Below are 22,927 nucleotides of genomic sequence, written 5' to 3'. Positions count from 1 at the left end.
ATATCACTTCTGCTGTCAAAAGCCCTGACATCATGTAAATTTGCTTGGTTCAACTTTTGTAGTTTTAAGAGAATATTAATGTTGTTACATTTGTGTGTAAATCAATAGATCATTTATTTTGTGAGACTTGAAGGTCTCTTCCGTAAGGTAAGATGGGGCCACTGTTTAGGAAGTCTAAGATCTTTGCTCTCTGATTCTACAATATTTCTGAATAATTGCTTTGCCTAAGTTTTGTGTTTGTTTCTTTTTAAAAAGACATACTTGTTGAAAAATAAAAGTTATTTTATACAGTGATGGTGATTTTGCATGTAACTAACCTTCTACTTAAAAACTGATTTTTTTCTTGTTTTTCATAGCAAACTGGAGGAAGATTTTTTATATATGGCTTATGCAGATATTATGGCAAAGGTAAATAAATGTCTTGATGTTAATGGCAAAATATAAGAATCTGTGTGTTTCTAGATTAAAATAAAATATCATTAAATTTTAGAAAACTACAGGGCATTAATCGCAACTTTCCACTTGTTGCCTGAATATCTGTTCTAACGTTGTCGACAGGTAATCATTGTTTCTTCCTTTAACATTTTATTTATGGAGAGCTCACTAATTTTCCAAACATTCATTCATTCAACAAATATTCACTCGACATCATATTGGAGATAATGTGGTGAATCAGAAAGTAACACACACACCCTGCCTTCTTGGAGTTTATCATCTGATGGAGGAGACAAAATTTGAACAAATGATTACAAAAAAACTCTGACAAGTTTAATGGTAGAGAAACAATTAGGAGTAGTGGGAGTAGTTTATATAGCATTAGTCTGAGTTTCAAGGAAGTCCTTGACTGTTGAATGATGAACTGACCATGCAAAAATAGTAATAGCTAGTATTTACTGGGTGCTTATTTAGTTTAATCTCATAACCTGAGAATGAATGAGGGGAAGAGGAGTCAGGTTTCTCTGAGGCTTCTGACTTGGGCAGCTGGGTAGATGGCAGAACCATATTCTAAGGTGGGGAGCACCAGAATCATTGCAGGCCTAGAGTGAAGAGGAAAGATGGCAAATTAAATTTTGGACATGTTAGTTAAAAATACCTGTGAGACAGCTAAGTGGAGATGTCCAACATGCAATAAGATAGCCACGTCTGACATTCCATATCTCACAGAAGGCTTAAATTTACAGCTTTGGGGGGATTTCCCTGGTGGCACAGTGGCTAAGAATCCGCCTGCCAGTGCAGGGGACATGGGTTCGATCCCTGGTCCAGGAAGATCCCACATGCCGTGGAGCAACTAAGCCCATGCACCACAACTACTGAGCCTGTGCTCTAGCCCCGCGAGCTACAACTACCGAGCCCGCATGCCGCAACTACTGAAGCCCGCCTGCCTAGAGCCCGAGCTCCACAGAAAGAGAAGCCACCACAATGAGAAGCCCACGCACCACAATGAAGAGTAGCCCCCGCTCGCCGCACCTAGAGAAAGCCTGCACACAGCAACAAAGACCCAACGCAGCCAAAAATAAAATAAATAAATTTATTTTAAAAATTTTAAAAATAAAATAAAATTACAGTTTTGGGAATTGTCAGCATTAGAAGGTAACTGAAGCCATAGTCGTAGATGATTTTGCCCAGGCAGAGAAGGAAGCATGAGAAGAACAGGAGGCTAGGACCAAGCCTCTAAAGACACGGATGCTTAAGAGATGTTTAGAAAAAAAGGAGCTCCCCCGCCCCCCCCCAAAAAAAAATAGGAGAGAATCTTAAGTGTGAGCATATATAGTAACTGTTGGAGTGTGTGGTCAACAAAATCTTATTCTGCTGAGGGATTGAACAAGGTAAGGATTGAAAATACTCCAGGATTTATTACATGGACATCATGTGACCATGGAGAGAACAGTTGCAGAGAATTGTGAGATGGAGCGCTGGTGGTCCAAGTGTGTGTTGTGGGGAAGTGAGTAGAGATTCATGTGTGAGTAGATGCGGCATAGACATCTCTTTACAGAGAAGGCGGAGAAAGAGGAGAAAGGTAGAGGGTGATAAATATCTATATAGAATTGTGAGGTTGAAGGGGGATTATTTTTGCCTGTTTGCCTTTTTTTATTTTTCTTTTACTTTTTTAAAATAGATTTGAACATGCTTCTGTTCTGGTGGGAAGGACCCAAAAGAATAGACAAGGGAATAATTTGTGGAGTGAGGCTTTGAGTAGGTGGGAGCAGGGCAGCAGGACAGGTTACAGAGCATAAGAGAAAAGTCATGGCTTTCCAGCTTTCTTTTAAACCGTAACCCACGGTCAGAAATACATTTCCCAAGTGTATTTATAGAAACAAAAACAGATACCTTGAAAGAAAATCATCATGAAATTATACTTGTACTATGAGCAGTACAGTCTGATATTTTCTATTTAAATAAAAAAGTTGTTTGAGATCATGATTCACTAAATAGATTTCATGTCCAGTTAATGGGTTGAAATCCACAGTTTAAAAAACATGAAAACAACCTAAATATCTGTCGACAGATAAATGGTTAAAGAATATGAATTCTGGGCTTCCCTGGTGACACAGTGGTTGAGAATCTGCCTGCCAATGCAGGGGACACGGGTTCGAGCCCTGGCCTGGGAAGATCCCACATGCCGCGGAGCAACTGGGCCCGTGAGCCACAACTACTGAGCCTGCGCGTGTGGAGCCTGTGCTCCGCAACAAGAGAGGCCGCGAAAGTGAGAGGCCCGCGCACCGCAATGAAGAGTGGCTCCCGCTCGCCGCAGCTAGAGAAAGCCCTCGCACAGAAACGAAGACCCAACACAGCCAAAAATAAATAAATAAATAAATTTATTTAAAAAAAAAGAATATGAATTCTATATATATGCAATGGAAAACTACTCAGCCATAAAAATGAATGAAATAAGGCCATTTGTAGCAACATGGATGGACCTAGAAATTATCGTACTAAGTGAAGTAAGTCAGAAAGAGAGAAATACCATATGGTATTGCTTATATGTGGAATCTAAAATATGACACAAAAACTTATCTACAAAACAAACATAGACAACAGACTTGTGGTTGCCAAGGGGGTGGGAGGGGATGGATTAGAAGATGCGAACTGTTATATGTGTGTATACCTGAATCACTTTGCTGTACACCAGAAAGTAACACAACATTTTAAATCAACTATACTTCAATAAAATAAATATTAAAAAAACACTAGGTTAAAAGATTAAAGAGGAAGGATATTTCCTTCTGAGGAAATTGGGACTGAGTATTGACTGGAAACTAAAATAGAATTCACAGGCAGTGTGGAAAGCCTGATTGATGTCGTTTTTTATGAATCTGGACAGTACCAGTCTTCTGGTTGTGTGGCTTTCCTCTAGCAGTTCCCAGAACCAAATGCAGGTTCAGAGAAGGCAGGAGGTTAGATTTGTCAAGGATAAGGATTTTTTGCCAGACTGTTGTCGAAGGACAGGGGATCACAGGGGTTTTGTATATCGCTATGACAGTGGCTGAGGCATTGGATCTTGGATTCTAACTAGGATAAATAAGGAAATGAGGAAAGAAGGAGCTGATAAGTAAGGAGATTGTAAAGGAGTCCGTGGACTGTTGTCCTCGCAGTTGAAGAAGCAGTGAGCAAGTGGGCTCAAAAGGGAGAAGCTCCTGTTTTGAGAGTAGGAGATTCCTGATGGTTCAAGTTCTTCCTTGTGCCTGGAGCAGAATCAGCCTCTGCATTTGTCCTGGTTGTATCCTGAAGTTAAATCTAATCTCTTTTGATAAGTGATCACATATTTGATGATGCTTTTTCTCAAGATTTTCCCTTCATAATTAAATAACCTTGTTCCTTTTATTGTTTAATGTATCCCAGGAATGCTAAGCTTTCATTACTCAGTTCATTCTTCTCTCAATCATTTATCAAGATGTGCCCCCCCAGAAATTACTTGAACACAGTGTGCTGGCTGTGAGTTCAGCTGTGTAGTGCACGTTGGGACTTTATCCTCGCTTATTCTGCCTTGGAATTCTATATATTTACAATAAATTGTAAGAATTCACTGGTTTTTTGGCAGCCAGGTTACAGTTTTGTCACATGTAGAGCTTGCATATTCACCTAAATTCCATGTCATTTATGAATTTCTTTTGAGGTTTACCTCACATACCTGTATTTTGGCAGTTGATATACTCTTTAGTTAAGTGTAAGTCATCATTTCTCTAATTAAAGTTAGACTATTATCCAAGGCCAAAAATTTTTTTTTAATAAATAAATTAATTTATTTATTTAATTTTTTTTTGGCTTTGTTGGGTCTTCGTTGCTGTGCACAGGCTTTCTCTCTAGTTGTGGCGAGTGGGGGCTACTCTTCGTTGCGGTGCGCGGGCTTCTCATTGTGGTGGCTTCTCTTGTTGTGGAGCTCGTGCTCTAGGCGCGTGGGCTTCAGTAATTGTGGCACACGGCCTCGGTTGTTGTGGCTCCTGGGCTCTAGAGCGCGGGCTCAGTAGTTGTGGCGCATGGGCTTAGTTGCTCCACGGCATGTGGGATCTTCCCGGACCAGGGATCAAACCCATGTCCCCTGAACTGGCAGGTGGATTCTTAACCACTGCGCCACCAGGGAAGTCCCAAGGCCAAAATACTTTTAAAGTTCATTTCTCTCATCCAGTGTTAAATATTTCTTTCCATTTATGTTAACCACAAACCCGTAAGTGTGCTTTCCCTGTGTTTATCTAAGTTGCTAGTTTTGATGATTGATACCAAACTTTTTAGTAAGTAGTTTTTGGAGGCTGCCTTTCTTCACTTTGACAGTCAGCATCCCAGGAGTCTAAAACTTCCTCTTGGCCTTCATGGTTTCTCAGAGTTTACCAGTGGTCATTTTACATTCACATATGATTATTTTTGCCTTGAATCTTGACACTTGAACTCTGTTCAAGAGACTTATGTCTTCCTTCTCCATTTGCAGGACTTTTTGAAGGCAACATTTACATATTAGTTGGTTTTTGTTTTCAGTTTTCATTGTTTTTTTAACCATAGGAGCCCAGAATTGGGTTAATCAGAACTCTGGATTCATGATACACCCTCATGATTGGTCCATTACATTATTGGCTCCTTTTATTCAAAGTAGTTACTTAGGAGTTTCTAATAATGTAGTAACTGCTCATAAACTCACCACTCACAAGAAAAGCTAAGATCTTGATAATAACCCTACCTGTAATCATACAGTCCTCTCCATTAACCCATACCCTGCCTCCCCACACAAGGAAATCATCCTCCTGTAGCCCATGTTCAGGATAACCTTGCTTTCCTTTTATATAGTGTTCATTAGTTATATGAATTTATTAATACATATATTACATATATACATGTGTGTTACATATATAATTACATATTTTTGAGATTTTAGTTGTTTTAACTTTTAAAAGGGCAGTATGCTATATGTAATCTTCTGGTACTTGTTTTACTTATTATTGTTTTCTAAGATTCATCTATACTTTTGTGTGTGCTGGAGATCATTTGATTTGATTATTATATTCCATTGTGCAACTACACCATAGCTTATCCATTTACTATTTTGTTGGTAGCCTTTTGTGTTGAATCTATGTTTTTGCTGATGTGAAAAAAGGGCTTGAAATGCCTATTCTTAGTCATGTCCAGAAGTCAAGGGTCATAGGATATATGAATGTTCAACTTAAGGAGAAGATGCCAAACTGTTTTCCAAAGTCATTGCATTAAATTACATTCCTCCCTGCAATGTTTAAGAGAGATTCTGATGATCCACATCTTCTCCAGTGTTTGATATTTTATGTTTTATTAACTTTTGTCAACCAGGTGGGTGTAATATAGCATTTCATTGGGGTCTTAATGTTCATTTCTCTTGCCTAGGTAACTTTCATATTTAAAAATCACTTCTCTTTGGCGGTTAAGTCTGAAGCAAACGGCTGATGAGTAGTGCTGCCTTTTCTCTCTATTATTATTATTACAGTTTCTGCTGTAAATCATGTACTTTCTGTTCCTTGTTCTCCTTGCTTTGTGTTTGGCTGTATGTTAAAAAATCATTTTACATCTTCGTATTTTTCGAGCCACACTTTATTTTAAACCTTAGGTTCATTTTTTTCCTGCTTATCTTTCCAACCCCTTCCTTACGTCATATTTATCTCCTCTTTTGAACATCTTAGAGAATTTCCAGTGCATCCACGTTGGTTTGCTGTTGCCCCTTCCTTTTGTCCTCATCGTGGTCACTCATGCTTGATTCTCAGAATATCTCTGTATTACTCATCATCCCTTCTGGACTGTCTGAAGCTGTTCTGTTCTAAGGGAATGGTTTTACCAATTTAAATAAGATAACCATATGGAAGTATCTAGAATGATACTGTCATAAATTAAACACTCAATAGTGTTTTCACTCTTTTGAGTTTCTGGCTAAGGAAAACGTTTCCTCTTCTTTCTCCTATAACTTATTGAAAGGTACACATTAAGTTATACCTAGTGTTTCGTTCTTTGCTGGTTAAAATTATAAAATGCCAGGATCACTTTCTTATGAGATTTCTCTTTTCTGTCTCACCCAAAACTTAGTTTTAAATCCATCCTGAAAGTTTCTTTTTGCTTCCTCTGTCTTCTGAGGAGTGATGCAGTCAGAAAGACAACTGAAGAATGTATGACATACACTTGTTTTGCAGAATGAAATTTCCAGTGGATAGTGGCGAGGTGAAGTGCCCCATTTACTGCTTTATGAATTCTCATTGCCAGTTTTGAGTTTTGATCCAGATATCTGAATGTCTGAAGTATCCTCTGTTTTGGTCTTCTCTAATTTCTTTCTTCTAAATTCTCTATTTCATGCTTCTGCCCCTTTATGAATGGGTTTTATTCACTTTTTTCCTTCCTGGAGTACGATATCACTCTTCCTTGCCTAGAATTGATCATTTTGATCCAGAAAGTTAAGTCCTGTGTTGCAGGACCATCTAATGGAACCTACTGTTTACTTAGCATGATCATACATATTGCGTGGATGCAGTTTGCTATTGAAAAACGTTGTGTCCTATGCCTGTAAATCCCTCTGTTTCTGTTCAGTACATTAAAAAGTGCTACACTACCAAATGTAAAATAGATAGCTAGTGGGAAGCAGCCGCATAGCACAGGGAGATCAGCTCGGTGGTTTGTGACCACCTAGAGGGGTGGGATAGGGAGGGTGGGAGGGAGGGAGACGCAAGAGGGAAGAGATATGGGAACATATGTATATGTATAACTGATTCACTTTGTTATAAAGCAGAAACTAATACACCATTGTAAAGCAATTATACTCCAATAAAGATGTTAAAAAAAAAAAAGTGCTAGACATCCGCTTATAGTTTTCTTGTGGTCCCAGCATGCCCCATGGCAATCAGGACAAGTTTAAAGTGGTTTATGGGTTTATTGAATTTTGTCAGATAGGTCTCCAAATAGATTCAGGTTTAATAGGTTTTTTTAAAATCAAAATTTTAACTTTATTAGAAGAGAATCTCACTAAATTTTCTTAGGAAATTTTTAAAAAACAGTTTAAGGTATTTTGTTTCAAAATAATTATTTGTAAAAAATATCTGTCAGAGACTTCCCTGGCAGTCCGGTGGTTAAGACTCTGCACTTCCACTGCAGGGGGCACGGGTTTGATCCGTGGTCAGGGAACTAAGATTCCACATGCCACGTGGCCAAAAAAATGTGTGTATATATATATCTATATCTGTCAGCTAGAGCTCTAAATTCCTTTACATAAAAGCAAACATATCATATGAATTTTATAGCTTAAAAGCATATCATTATAACTCAAAATACCAACTTTTCTAAATGTATTCTTCAACTCAAACCTTGTTCCTCCCCAGTATTTCTGAAGGTAATGAAATTTATATAGGAGATGATGTGTTTCAGAAAATGTGTAACTTTATATTCTTAAGAGACATTTTGTATTAGTATTCTAATTTGATTAGATAGTGATCATGCTTGTTACTTGATAAAATTCCTATGTTTCACTCCTCATTTATAATGCATGTGAAGGAAGCATTATGTAGGTAAAGGAGCAGCTCAGCCAAAATTCCTCTGCATTCAACGTTATACGTACAATATTTATGGAGGGTTACAGATTTGCCTTCCAGATATGTTTTGCTAAACTTCTCATGCGTATTTATTTTCAAAATCCTGATTAACTGTTGACACGGGAGTCAAGGTGACATTAGCATATAGGCAAAAAGTTCCTGCACTCTGAATGAATAATTAACATCTTGGATTTTGTGGTGAAACATACTATTCAGCAACTTTTCCATGTAGTGAAATTGTCACAGGTCTGTGTCCCCTTATTTTCTCCTTTGCAAACCATGTCCACATTCTCATGAAATGGAAAGGGCGATGCTCATTACATGTTTGTTGAATGAATGAAAGAATGTAACAAACCTTTTAGCATTTATCATTGAGTCTGGTGGAAGGATCACATTTTGTACCCTGGCTCCCATTTCTCCTTCACGTCTGTACTCAAAGTATTGTGAATCATTGAGTTAAAAGTATTTTTCTGATTTGTAAGTTATATTTAACCACTTCTTCCATGAGCTTCATGGATACACTGAGTGTTTACCAACCATAAAAAAATCCTTAGAAGGGTTGCAGTAATCTAACTTGGAAGAGCTTTAGGTTCTTCCTAGCATAGGTATTGGCTGATGACCTGCTTCCTTTGGTCAACACGATACTCCTAGTACCAAACCATGATAATAATAGCAATTGAGATTTATTAAAAGCTTATTGTTTTTCAGGTACTTGTTCCTAAGTGACAAACAATTTCCATATATTAATTCATGTGATCCTCTCAGGAACCTGGTTACTTTTTTTATTATTTCCATTTTAAATATGAGGAAGCGGAGACCCAGAGAGGTAAAGGAACTTGCCCTAGACTAAACAGCTCATAAATGGCCGCATCAGGATTTGAACCAGGCACTCTGTATCCTCAGGCCATGTTCCTAACCACCAAACAGCTCTGCTTCCTTAGCAAGCAAAATTTTCATCTGTGGGAATTAGATAAGAATACATGCACAGCTCCTTTACCATTTCTGGGAAAATAACTCAAAATAATGAAATTGTCTGTTTTATCATTTTTCTATGAAAGAATAATCTTGGTAGCAGTTGGAATTTTACTTTCCTCCTTTAGACCAAATACAGTAAAAAATGAACTTAACAACAACAAAAAAAAGATGACAAGATTCACTTTAAGTAATGGACGCTGCTTTCTTTTAATTTTAATTCATAGTTATTAAATGTATCTGTATTAACACATTGTAATGGAAGCATAAAAAAGGAGAAAACAATGATCCTTGTTTTTAACACCTGAAACTTGATTTGAACAAGGAAAATGCATGAATAAGTAGTATGTGTAGTATGATACAGACCTCATAATTATCTCCATGATATATATAAAATTGGTAATTTAGTATTTTAATTTTAATATTTTAATTTTAATATTAAATTTTAATAATAGTTTTCTTTTAGGCCACAGATGCATTGATCATGTCATCTAAGCTTATTATATATAATGTATATATTTAAACAATATTGATGATAAACTAACACAAATGATTCAGTGTTCTGTGCTAAATTCTTTTATGTTTTCTGCCTCAACATATTCTTATCCTGTTGACCTTTTCAAAATTTTTTTTTACATATATCAGAGTTGTCATGACGAGGAAGACGATGATGGGGAAGAGGAAGTGAAGAGTTTTGAAGTAAGATGAATCTTTCTATAGTTGTTTTTTGTCTACGTTGAAACATTGTTTCATAGCTTCTAACTGACATTTATGTTTCTTGCTTCATGGCTTATTGCAGCTTATTGTGTCGAGGAACTGCATGTCAGAAGCTGGATGGACAAATCTGAGTCCTAACATTTGCTGAAGTTAAGACCAAGGAACATAGACTAGTTAAAGAATCCAATAAAACCCATATGTTCAGAATGAGTGTTCCTGAGAGCCCTCAGAGATGAGGTTGCTTTAAATTGTTCTCATCTCAGTCAATGATGTGATCTGAAATTTCCAACAGACGTGGCAGAAAAATATTTATGGAAGAGCAACATGACATCAAGTTTCTAATTAAACCCTTGGTTTGATGTTTGTTTTCTGAATCAAAGAAGTCTTAAAGATTTAGCCTTTTTTGACTTCTGCCCAATTAGGTCACTCATTCCCTGTACATATGTAGATGGTGGCACACAATGCAGTTTGCTTGCATGAGGCAGGATTGCATATATTCCTAGGGCTGTGTTCTATTTTATGATTATTTCCTCAAACCTTCTCAGATTTTACATTTCCGTATAATTCGAAATACTGCTCAATATTCATTAGCCAAAGGGAAAGTAAATATTATTTTCCCCCTTTGCTTAGGCTGTACTTTTGCTTCTTATAAGAAAGACCAGCTGTTGCTAACTACCCTCTCCTTATTTATTGGTTTTTTTTTTTTTTTTTTTTTGCAATTTTCCAAAAGAAATTAAATGGAAGGAAATGGATTAGACCTTTTTTTTTTTTTGCTGCTATGAATTGACATGTCTGCTTTGAGCTAGAAGTCTGGAAATATATTAGTAGCCAGCTGTAAGTCTTTAATTAAAGTGGACGCACAAAAAAAGTGTAGGTGAGGAGTAGATATTGAGTAAGTGCCCCTTTCAGGAACAATGGGATGTGAGCATCTCTGCAGCATTGCATTGAAGTCATTGTGTAAAAAAAAACCCCAAACTTAATTTGAGAATGACCCATGACTATTGCTGGCTGAGAGAAATGCCTTAAGATTAATTTCCTGGATGACACTATAATCTTTTCTGATGTATGTGTATTTCTAGTCTCAAATCCATCTTCATTGATAAGAAACCGAGCTAAAGTAGAATGAGCTGTGAGCAGCAGATAATACTATTTTTCTGAAGTGCACACCGTTTATGGTCTGTCGGTTGTCTTCCGAGCAATTGTTTATTGCTATTTTGCTTCTTGTCCTCGTCCTTCCTTAAGGTCACAGGATCCCAGCGCAGCAAGGTAAAACTATATATATGTGTGTATTTGTCTGGGTCTGAGTTTCAGTTTCTTGTGACATTTACCTTTGTTAGACCCAACATCTTGGATTCTTTTGTAAAAAAAAAAAAAAAAAGTCTTGCAATCTTTCTACCAAGTTTGTAGCTCCAATGCAGTTTGTCTCTTCAGTAGCCCTTCCTTGACACAGGTTTTATTCTTCTTGCAATTTAAATGCCTCATAATTTGAAATTTTATCCTCTGTGTTGACTTTGAGCTGTGGACTCTGCTGAGATGAAAGAGTCCACCCTTTCGGTGATGAAATTCTAGCTGGTGACTTTTCAGTGCAATGTTTCATGCCTCATCCCTCTTGAGGGTTTTTATACCAGTCTTATTACTAGAAAAGAGATGTGATATATGGCATTGCTGGTGGGATTGGAAATAATCTTCTTTTCCATTGTGCTAGTAATACCTTCAGCTGGTAATTGGAGAGGCTATTCCATGATTTCAGTGTAAATTTAGCATTTCCTTATAGGGAAGAACTAGATGACTCTTTCTGTCTCTGAATCTTCTGAAGAGCTAAGTACCTGGAAAATTTGCTAAGAGAAAACATTTTGGTCTAAAATCACAAAAATTCTCCTTTCATATGAACCCTGTTAAGCTTACATTTTATTTTCATGAGACTATTTAGTCGGAAAATCGATCATAAACATCCCAGGAAAAAAATACCTATAATGACTTTAGTTAAAGAAAAGAGAGAAAACTTTTCTGTTTGTAAGTGTAAAGTGTTCTTTTTTGCCTTCTATTTTAAAAAGTGAAATATTTTCTGTTAAGATGAATTTAGAATGTCATAAAGAATCTACTTAGAAGGAACAAATTATAATGTTTTTAACTCACTATTTGGAGGACTATATTGTTCTCATATTTTAAACTTTGAGTTCATGCAGATGTTATCAGGTTTAGCTCTAATCAGATGGATATAATTTAATGGCATATAATAGGCATAACACTTATTTATAGATTATGGGTTTAAATCAGTAGGTATAATGGGCATGATCCTAATTTGCTGGATTTTTATAGTTTTATCACTAATGATCTCAGATAGAATTCCTGTGACTTGTTGAGGGTTGAAAACATAAAGCGACTTCTAACATCCACCAAGATTTGTTTCACGATAGCACTGAAATTCATGCCCAAGAGTATTGATTTAGACGGAATGGGGGAGGGTAAGGAAGGCCAGGATGAGAAAGTATTGCTTGTTAAGAAAACCATTTTACTTTGAAAGAGGAGTGCAGTTTCAGGGAGATCTAAAAGCAAATAAAATTTGGTAAATAGGATCACATTTGGTGACATTACAAAGGTTCCCTATTCAGAAAAGAAGTCTGGGAGTAACTAATAGTGGAATCTTAGCCTGTACAGTGTAGGTTTCAGGTCATACTGAGAACAAGGAATCAGGAGACGAATGGCGCCCCGCCTGGGAGAATGGGCTACGTGCCTTGGATTTAGGATGGTGGGAGAGAAGTTCACATAATGGTGAAGCCTGGTAATTAATCCCCCAAAAAAGGAGGTAGAGACCACCAGGTGTGACTGTCCCAGAATGAGACAGGATTTTAGAGTTGCCAGTGGTGCCACATACTCACAATAGGTGAGATTTGGGACTTTTCACTTCTTAACCAATGTTTGACTGACTCTCCGTGTGATGTCTATACTATAACTCATCATTTATGCCTAATCTGTGGAACAGTCTATTTGCAAAATACACACTCTGTGAGTAAACAATATGAACTCTTCCCAAGCTGAAGAACGAGGCCGTGTTTTTAGAGCTGACAGAGAACCAATCACCTGCAAAGAGGGTTTTGTCTGAGGTTGGCCCTGTGATGACGGCAACACCACTGAAAAACTTGACTAGACAACTGGATTATTGCTTTCTCTTTATAAATTTAGTAATGGACCAGACTTTTTACATTGAGATGTCTGGTTGTTTAACATTATTTAGTATAGTCTAAATAGCGGAATTTTTCATCTAAGTTATAATGAATTTGAAAGGTCTCTTGGCAGTTTCAGTAATTCTTAAAACAAATTATGTTAAATAAATTTGGGAATAACGTAGTGTGCTAATTGAATTTTATCCCTATAACTGGCTTATTAATATTTGCTGTACTTTCCACTTAAATTATCTATAAGAATATTGAGAAGAAGAAAGAAGTAGATATAAAAAGGTAGCATTATAAAGAAAATTTCCATGAGGAGTAACGTAAATAAAGCTCAAAAAACATGGAAAACAGGGAGTGGAGGCTAAAATGCCTAGTATTTACCAGCTCTTTTCTTCTTCCATCACATGTATGTTTTACTGATATGATCCTGTTAAAACTTGCCTGACTTAAGTTGATAATTTAATTCCCAGATTCATCTATTTATATGTATATTTACCTTCAACTACTTATTTGAAAATTTAATTGCATATTTAGTTAGTAATTATATATAATCCTTTTTAGACTTGAGACTACTTCAATATTAAAACTATGAAAAAGGACAGTTAAATATTATAAAGAGGCCAATATTAATTGAAAGGGAAGAAACGTTTTAGCAATTACCCAAAATGTTAATTACTACAGTGGATTGCTTTATTCGGCTTTGAACTTTTCATAAGCCAAAACAAATAATAATAATAACAAAGAGTAATATTTCAAGTCGAATGACTTTCCTGAGCACGATGGGTTTTCCTCATGTAGAACAAGAAAGAACTTCGGTACCACAGTAGACCACATTTTAAAATGACGATTTTGCAAAACATACAGCAACATGCTTCTGATGGTTGCTTCTCTTACTGCCATGCTTTCAAATCTGAGGGTGCAACGTTCAATGATAATATTCCACACAAATGCTTTCATTGAATTAAGTACTTTAATGTAGATTTATTACTTATGGAAAAACCTAAATTAATGACAGTGAAGCTTAAGTAAATCTAGAGGAATGGACCATTAACTCGCCTTCTAGACCATCTTTCTCAAGTATTAAGCAAGTTGCATCATCCTTTGGCAAATGCCCAGTTTCTAATTCACAGATGAGTTCTCTGGTGAGCCCCTGAGGTGCTATCATTCTGTCCTATTGATGAAAGAGAACTTCTTGTGTCTTAAATGCCAAATATGCCTGTGACAGAGTTGATACTCTGTCATAAAAACTTAGGAGACTACCTATATTGTCTCCCAGATGGGCCTCAGGCATAACTAAAATGACATCATACTCACTAAGTACTCAGGCCAATACCCAGCTCATATTCCAAAGTATGTACCATTAGGTGTGAAAGAATCCACTTAGGTCTAAAATGTCTTAAGGATTGATGTTATATAGCTCTACACAGTGATAAAATCACTTTTGTCTGGCCCCTCCAATGATCTAAATTTGAATAGAATTCAATTTTTTGGTAATTCTACAAGAATGAATTGGCTATATAAGATGTTCCCTCTCCAGTAGCTATATAATTTGATCTTTGAATGGGCTTATTTACTTGTGTTCATAGGAACACAGCAATTTAGATTAGCAGGGCTTCCTGAATCTTAACCAAAGAGAACCATTAAATATTAAAAAATTGAAGATAAAGCTATGGATATAAAACATTGAAACAATTCTCTCTTTTATCAAGAAAATTTACACTTCTTTAGTTTCTACTGTGGAAGCTCTATGGTGTCAAAATATGGACCCTAGAGTGTTGAGTTGCTTGTCATACTGTTGAATCACAGAGGGGAGAGGGGGAAGGAATTTTCATGGCCAGTGTTCTCCAATACTCATGCTTATTGCTGCAATCTGCCAACTGCATTTTTATATACTGAAATTGTTGATCTGCAGTAACACCCTCCTGTCTTAGAGCATGTTCCCTAGAAAACAGAGCAAAGAGGTTATTTGCTAACACTTTACTGGGGTTGGAGGTGTTACAATCTCAGGGGAGTAAGAGTGAGGGAAAACGAGAACTGATACAGGGAAGCAGAGAGAACACAGTAATGCATTCTTGAGCTGACCAGCTAACCACAACTAACCAGCCATACAGCTAGTTGCTAGATTGTGTCGGATGCCCCTGGAGAGGCTATAGGAACAAGGAGCACTTTATCTGCTGGTTTCGTCCCACCTCCTATCTTATTGGTCACAGGGTGTTAATTTCTTCATACTTCCTGCAGGGGTGACCGCTGGGGAAGCCAGAGCCAGCTTGGGTCCAGCCTGCCGAGTGTCCAGGCACTGCAGTCTCTCCATTTCCATCAGCATGTGGTTTCCTTAGACAATGGTAGTGGTGATAAGAGCCAGCTTTCATAAGCACAGTAATGGTGCAAGCCACTTCTAGGGCCACTGTACTTCAGAAGCAAGGCAAGTCGCTAAGACTTGGAGAGAAGGGGGTTCAGTGTGGCCTGGAGTACTGGTCCTGATACAAGGAAAGTTCCCAAAAAGAACAGTCCTCTATATAGTGTATGGTAATTTATGCATATGAATGTGCAGGCCTAAATAGAATGTGAGTATGTAGACAACACATATTTAAACATATAATTGTGCATTTTTGACATGCACAATAATTTGACTTCATGTGCTATTGTTTTTAAAAATAATCCCAGTTGAGATTGACATATACACACTGCTATATTTAAAATAGATAACCAACAAGGACGTACTGTATAGCACAGGGAGCTCTGCTCAATAATCTGTAATAACCTAAACGGGAAAAGAATTTGTAAAAGAATAGATACATGTATGTGTATAACTGAATCACTTTGCTGTACACCTGAAACTAACACAACATTGTTAATCAACTATACTCCAATATAAAATAAAAATTAAAAAAAATAATCCCAGTTGAAGCTTATGCTTGGCCACATTATTTACAGGAAATGGGATACAGCAGAATCATTAAGAGCAGAGACACTCGAATAGACCACCTGTGTTTGAATCCCAGCTCCACCATATGGCTGTATGATCTTAAGCCTCAATTATCCTATCTATAAAATGGGACTAATTAAGGTCTCTATTGCATAGGATTGTGATGAGGATTAAACTAGTTAATGTATATAATCCACTCAGAACATTGCCTATCACGTAACAAACTCTGTAAGTATTTGCTATTATCATTACATTTAATCAATTTCACTTCCTTACTAAAATCAAGTCAGAGAAGCCCAATGAGAGGAAATCTTTTAGCATAATGAGCACAGAACCTCCCAAGGCAGGAGACCTGAGTTCCCATCTGGGTGCTAACCAGGTGACCTTCAGCAGGTCGCATTTAATTACCCTGTACCTCAGCCTTTTCATCTTTGGACTGAAAGCTTTGAACTGGATGTTCTCAGGGGTAATATCCACCTTTAAAACTGTCTGATTTGCTGTTTTTGAGTAAGTTCATTTTTCAGGGCAATTTCATAACTCTTCTAAGTGCATAAATACTGATCAGAAGCTTGCAAATTTTCGTTACTTTTCTTCTGATCTTTTGTGAAGGGGTGAAAAAGAAAATAAACTGCATGCTTTTTTAGTATAGGCATGTCACAATAAAAATGATTTATAGAAAATAATGTCTAGCTTCTGTACATGTATATGTGTCTCTACCTTTTCCTCATTTGGTATTTAAAATATCACACAATCATACATAATACAGTTAGATGAAGAAAAAAAGTGTCGAGGGATGAAAAGCATTTAGGGACACAAAGTAGAGCCTTCCAAGAATGTGATTAATCCAGAAACCCATGCCACAGAGTCTTGCTAATTTGCTGCAGGTTGTCAGGACTAGTGATTCCAAGGTTTCCAGGAGTCTACATAAAATCATATAAATGTAGAAGTTTGCTATATCAATAAAATACTGAGACAATCTTCTTGTTTGGGAGAAACAACAATTCCTGAAGCATTTTTCCCTTTGTAACCTTGGAATAATTTAAAGACTAAACTACAGGTTGAAGGTATAGTGTTATATTTAAGACCCTTCAGCAATTAAGCGGAATTTGGAGTGCGGCAGGACAAGGAACCCTACTTTTAAAAGGGAACATATTGTATATGTATAACTGATTAACTTTGTTATAAAGCAGAAGCTAACACACCATTGTAAGGCAATTATACTTCAATAAAGATGTTTTAAAAAAAAAAAAAAAAGTCCTTTAAAAAGTACTTTCTAGGTGCTATTTCCCTGAATAAGATACTTTCAAAAGATCTATCTCCAATTTGCTTAGAAAAGCTAATCTGCAGTAAATTTGAAATGAAAGAATTTTTTTCTTTCCACATAATCCATCATTTTATTGCCTGAAACTTTCTAGTTTCACTTTTAAAGTTTTACTTTTTTATGTCGTGATAAAATTTCCAATGAAAGATTAAATTATATACCCAGAAGCAGTTTTCAAAGGGGACAACAAAGTACAAAAAGAAATAACATTAAAGATGTTCTTCAAGAGAGAGCTTCCAACAAAGAAATTCAAGAGTGGTCGACCTGATCCCTCTTTATGAAATATGATTTTCCTGCTTCTAGATCAGAGTGTGTTTTTTTGCTCGATATTTTTTCTTCAAATGTTTCTTATCATCTCCCCCGAAATATTATTCTTGAAATTTAGATGTTATATAAGGAAAATTAGCATGATCTTTGCTCAGGGAGTTTACTTTGTAAAGAAGGCAATTTGATATCCTGTGTTTCTTGGTCCTCCTGAGGTCTATCCATCATGAGTGATTTCAGTTACTGAAGAGGATACTGGGACCTTAGAATCTATCGTGCAGGTTGTTCTGGCAGATCTTTGAGCTGGTCTCCCTACTTCTGGAGCACAAATGGCGAAGGGTTTCTGTATTTGTTTTTCCTCAAGAATATATGGCATGCTGCCATCTTCCATCTTCTTTGGATTTCCTGATGACTATCTTTATATGCTGTATTGAGTCAATAGAAGAATCATTCTTTTTAACTCCCTTGCCTCTTTAGTTGATGAAAATAATAGTGCAGTTCCTTAAGACAGTAATTTCTTATCAGTTTTACTGGAAAGCTCTTTCACGAAGGGAGTTGGTTAAGCTAGGAAGTAAAAGTTCCAGAAATAGCTCTGGCAACGGGAGGAAAGTCAAAGATTGTTGGGTCTAAAAGGAAGAATCAAATGTTGCTCACTAATTTGAAATAGCACCTGAAGAGCAGACGAAAGGGTCTTCTTTCAGTTTTTCTGAAACTCTGTTGTAATGACAATATAGTTTTGTGTGTCTGCGTGGTTTTGTTTTCGTTTTGTTTTTGACTTCACAGGAAGAGGTTTAAACATGAAGGCAAACCTTTTAGCTGTTAGCATGTGCTACATATAAAGCAAAGCTGCCTTTTTTTTTTCTTTTTTTTTCTTTTTTCTGCTTCCATTTAGGCCTATCACATAATTTAAGAAAAAAATAAAAATTTAACCACAGGAGCTCTAACTATAGTGTGAAAAAAAACCCTGATCAATTTTGTTTTCGCAGCACGATATTATCAAAGATTTAAGAGACAAATTTGCCAGCCTCGGCGAGAACTCTCTGGTAACAGCATAAATGTCTGTGTTGGTTGCTTTTGATTTAAAGGTTTCTTTTTTCATTTGTTTGAGCCCATTTCTTTTACCCCCTCCTTTTAGTTTATGTTCTTTTTCATATTCTGTAACTAGCAAGCCTTCATTTTTTAAACCTCTTCCATCTTCCAGTGTCTATTTTCCGTACTTTGGATGGAAAGTTTACGGCAGCAAAGCTGTCACTCTGGCTACCTCTGCTGCAGCTCTTCCTGCTCTTAGGTCATATCTGTTTTGGCCGTTGTGTTTATGGACATGATACTAATTGACTGTTTCATGTCCCATTGACTAAGCTTCTCTACCACGCCATTTGATGGACGCGCTGTCATAGGGCTCTATGCAACTTTCATTCTGCAACTTATACTGCTTGGTTCCGTCTCAATTCTCCAGCGAACTGGATAGCTCAAGTGAATGATCCTACCAGTCTTGAACTTGCTGTGCCTTTATATTTTATTTTGATTTCCTTCTGTATGTTTTCGGTGGTAGTTTAAGCGGAAAAGAACAAACTCTAGCCATTGCTCTAGCAGTACCATGCAGTATCGTTTGTTACCACCAGAGAATACAAAATATAAAGGCACATTGCTTCTTTTATTCTTTGGGAGGGGACTGGGGAGATCTGTTATCATATGTCCACTACTTAGTTGAAGCCTACCTTTTTATCCATATCAGCTTTCGATTTTGCTTAAACTCTAACACGTCCTCAGTTAATGTTTTTCTGTCATTCAGTGATAACTTACAACTCGAGCCATTTGCTGAGCAGTATCAAGTTATGACCATGACTTGGGAGATGATTAAACACGTGACAAACTGATGCACGAATGTATCATTCAGAAAGTGCAAGTTTCAATGATGAAGTACAGTACTTCAAAAGTATGATACAGGCTTTGGACTAATCCAATCATTACAATTGAGAAAATTCATCCTGATAAATCAGTACCAAAAGTCTATCACAAGAAATATAAAGGGAAAAAACCAAGAGTTGACTATGTTAACATCTGTTGAATAACATTGTTGGTGTTGAAATGGTCCATAATGTTGTCATAGAGCCCATACATGAAGAGATGACTGAAAATATGGTTTATAGAAAGCTGCTCTGCTTAGTGATAGCTGCAACATAAATGGTTGGGATTTGTGTTCAGGAAAAAGAAATGGAAAAGCAAAAGCTTCTGTACCAACAAGCCAGGCTCCACGACCGCGGCGCGGCTGAGATGGTGCTGCAGACCATCAGTGCCAGCAAAGGTAAGGCTCTTGGCTCTGCCTCGGAAGGGCCGATTCTGTAGATTTCCCCTTTACTCCTAGGAGCGCCCTTACTTAAATTCTACCGATTTATTTAGTCCCTGAGTTTCTTGTTCATGACTAGGTCAGGTGACTTCACAAATGCCACCTCTCTTACCAAGTTCAATGTTGATTTTTTTTTTTTAATCAGAATCTTACTAAGAGATTGTTTATTTCTGTTCATTAAGTTTTGGAAATTATATTGGGACACAACTGTAACAAACTGATTATATAAATAAGAGGTGGGCAAATGTTCTCTGATAGAGGCCAGATAGTAAATATTTTCAGCTTTGTGAGCCATTGGGGCCTCTGTGGTATCTCTTCAACTCCGCCAGAGTGGCATGAAAGTAGCTAGAGACAATATGTAAATAAATGGTGTGGCCATGTTCCAATAAAACTTTATTTACAAAAACAGGTGCCAAGCTGGACTCGGCCCTTGGGGCCCTTGATGTAAATGTTTAGATTTTTTAAGCGAGTCATTTTTAGTAATTCAAGTACTGTTGCATTTTTCAGTAGCCAGCCAGTACAAGCTGATTTTTCTTACATTGGTAATACCTTCTTTGTGAAAACTATTTACTGTAATTTTAATGGAATGGAAAAGTAATGGTGGTTATTAAGCACCCCTCTCCAAATATAGGGATTATTTCATTTCTAAGATAAGTGGAGGCGACTAATGTAAAAATAAAACATAATATGCTAAATTATAGACAACTGGTTGGATTTAAAATTTTGTTATTATTATTCAAATAACTTAAAATTGTGACTAGTCATCCTAATAAAGCAAGGCTATAAACATATTAAGATAAAAGTGATGAAATGGAAATTATAAGAGTTGTTCAAACATACTATTCTTGAGGGAGGAGGGAGAATATTTTAAGTAGCTCATATTCATTTCAATATTATTTTAATACACATGATTTGTTTTGAATTTTAATAATTTTAGGTGTCAGTATTTCAAAATCAATTGTTTCTTCCTGTTCGTTTTTTCTGTGTTCTCATGTAGTTTCAATCATGGACATATTACACAGAATTTAGGAAAAACATTGGTGGCAAAATATGCATTATGACTCTTTTAATTTTTTTTTGTTGTTGTTATATGAGTCAGTCTGTCCCTCTCCACCATGACACAGGTTTGTAGGAGGTGAATAATGACTTTAAAAGTGCACATTTTGAGACAGAATTGGTTAATGTAGCAGGTGAAGTGATATAAGGAACACAATATTTTGTATTTTTAAGGTGAAACTGGACCCATGGTGGCCGCTACTTTGAAACTTGGAATTGCTATCTTAAATGGCGGGAACTCTACAGTACAGCAGGTATGTCATTGAGCCTTTCACATCATGTGCTTTTCGAAGAGATGGACCGTATAGTCGTCCTGTTGAACTATTGTAGTCATCCTAAAAGAACTATTAGTTGTACATTAGTTGTACTTTTTTTTTCATTTTCTATGTAAAGTATGCCTTTATTTTATGGTCATCATGTCCCAGTATCCAAATATCTCCCAGGTAGCACAATAAACACCGCTTCTAGGTAGCACAAAAAATAATAACTCTGTTTAGAAGTCTGAAGTCATGTCATACGGTGTCATCATTTGCAGTGCTGCATTTCATGTGAATAAGTTGGCGTAAAGCAGCTGGTTTGTTTTAATAGTGAAAAATAAATACCCTTACCTAGGGAGCCTAGTTTGGTAACATGTTTTATAGTGTTATATCTCCTAAAAATTGACTCTTAAGATTTTGTTGTATATTTGGTACAAAGCTGCCTCCTAGGTTAACATGTAAACAGAATGCGCCGTTAAGAACTTTTCTAGTTGTAATTCTTTCTACTCTCCTAAGATATGAGAAAATCACTTCCCAACCAAGTTTTGTAACAATGTTCTGTTTAAAAGTTAGACATTATCTGGACTGGGCTTTTGATAACTTCAACCAGTTATGACAAAGGATGCAATCTCCATATCCAACTGAAGGCCAAGATCTGTTGAGTTTGTTAGAATAAGAGTATTTGAGTGACTTACTACAAATAACAAATGCTGGAGAGGGTGTGGAGAAAAGGGAACCCTCCTATACTGTTGGTGGGAATGTAAGTTGGCATAACCACTATGGAGAACAGAATGGAGGTTCCTCAGAAAACTAAAAATAGAATTACCATATGACCCAGCAATCCCACTCCAGAGGCATATACCCAGACAAAACTATAATTCAAAAAGATACATGCATCCCTGTGTTCATAGCACCACTATTCACAATAGCCAAGACATGGAAGCAACCTAAATGTCCATCAACAGATGAACGGATAACAAAGATGTGGCACATATATACAATGGAATAGTACTCAGCCATAAAAAAGAAAGAAATAATGCCATTTGCAGCAACATGGATGGACTTAGAGATTATCATACTAAGCAAAGTAAGTCAGAAAGAGACAGATACCATATGGTATCACTTATATTTGGAATCTAAAATAGGACACAAATGAACCTATCTACGAAACAGAAACAGACTCACAGACATAGAGAACAGACTTGTGGTTGCCAAGGGGGAAGGGGTGGGTGGGGAAGGGAAGGATTGGGAGTCTGGGGTTAGCAGATGCAAACTATTATATATAGATGGATAAGCAACAAGGTCCTACTGTATAGCACAGGGAACTATATTCAATATCCTGTGATAATGGAAAAGAATATGAGAAAAGAATATATATATATATACACATATATATATATACTGAGTCTCTCTGCTGTATAGCAGAAATTAACACAACATTGTAAAGCAACTATACTTCACTAAAGAAAAAAAGAGTATTTGAGTGACTTAAAAAAAGACTGTCACAGGTGTGTACTGCATACCTCTGGGGACAACATTCACATGGCCAACAGTGTGGCTCTGAGCTCAGAAAAAAATCTTACGCTCATTTAAGAACAATAAAGCACAACATAATATAAGCGTCAGATTGTGTTATTCTAAAACTATAATGTCTCTCTTATTTTTGTATCTTGGCTTCTGTATGAGAAAGAACGGTTGAACAGGGAACTAATAACTGTTTCTTTCTTGGGTAAGTTTTAGTCAGGCAGGTAAAAGGCTGCCCTCATTGAAGGAAAGGAAGGCAAATGAGAACTTCAGGATGTTTGACTTCAAGTTGCTGTGAACCTCGGCATCACTACAGTGGCACAAAGCTAGGAATAGGCTCCTAGAAACC

The 22,927-nt window shown here is 36.7% G+C and overlaps 1 protein-coding gene across 6 annotated transcripts in view; it reads left to right on the top strand.

Moving 5' to 3' along the window:
* The window catches only part of RYR2 (ryanodine receptor 2), a 777,004-nt gene that overhangs the window by 678,859 nt on the left and 75,218 nt on the right, over window positions 1-22,927 (top strand). For 4 of the 6 annotated variants that reach the window (XM_082407541.1, XM_082407542.1, XM_082407543.1 and 1 more), the window contains 5 exons: window positions 357-408; window positions 9,639-9,692; window positions 10,953-10,976; window positions 19,600-19,699; window positions 20,972-21,051. In XM_082407541.1, coding sequence (XP_082263667.1) covers window positions 357-408; window positions 9,639-9,692; window positions 10,953-10,976; window positions 19,600-19,699; window positions 20,972-21,051 — 310 coding nt within the window. The remainder of the gene's footprint in view (window positions 1-356; window positions 409-9,638; window positions 9,693-10,952; window positions 10,977-19,599; window positions 19,700-20,971; window positions 21,052-22,927) is intronic. The other 2 variants (XM_082407544.1, XM_082407540.1) reach the window with 1 other exon arrangement.

This window comes from Balaenoptera borealis, assembly GCF_965194805.1.
Source record: "Balaenoptera borealis genome assembly, chromosome: 10".
In the NCBI taxonomy this organism is placed as follows: domain Eukaryota; kingdom Metazoa; phylum Chordata; class Mammalia; order Artiodactyla; family Balaenopteridae; genus Balaenoptera; species Balaenoptera borealis.
This window is presented reverse-complemented; position numbering and strand designations above follow the sequence as displayed.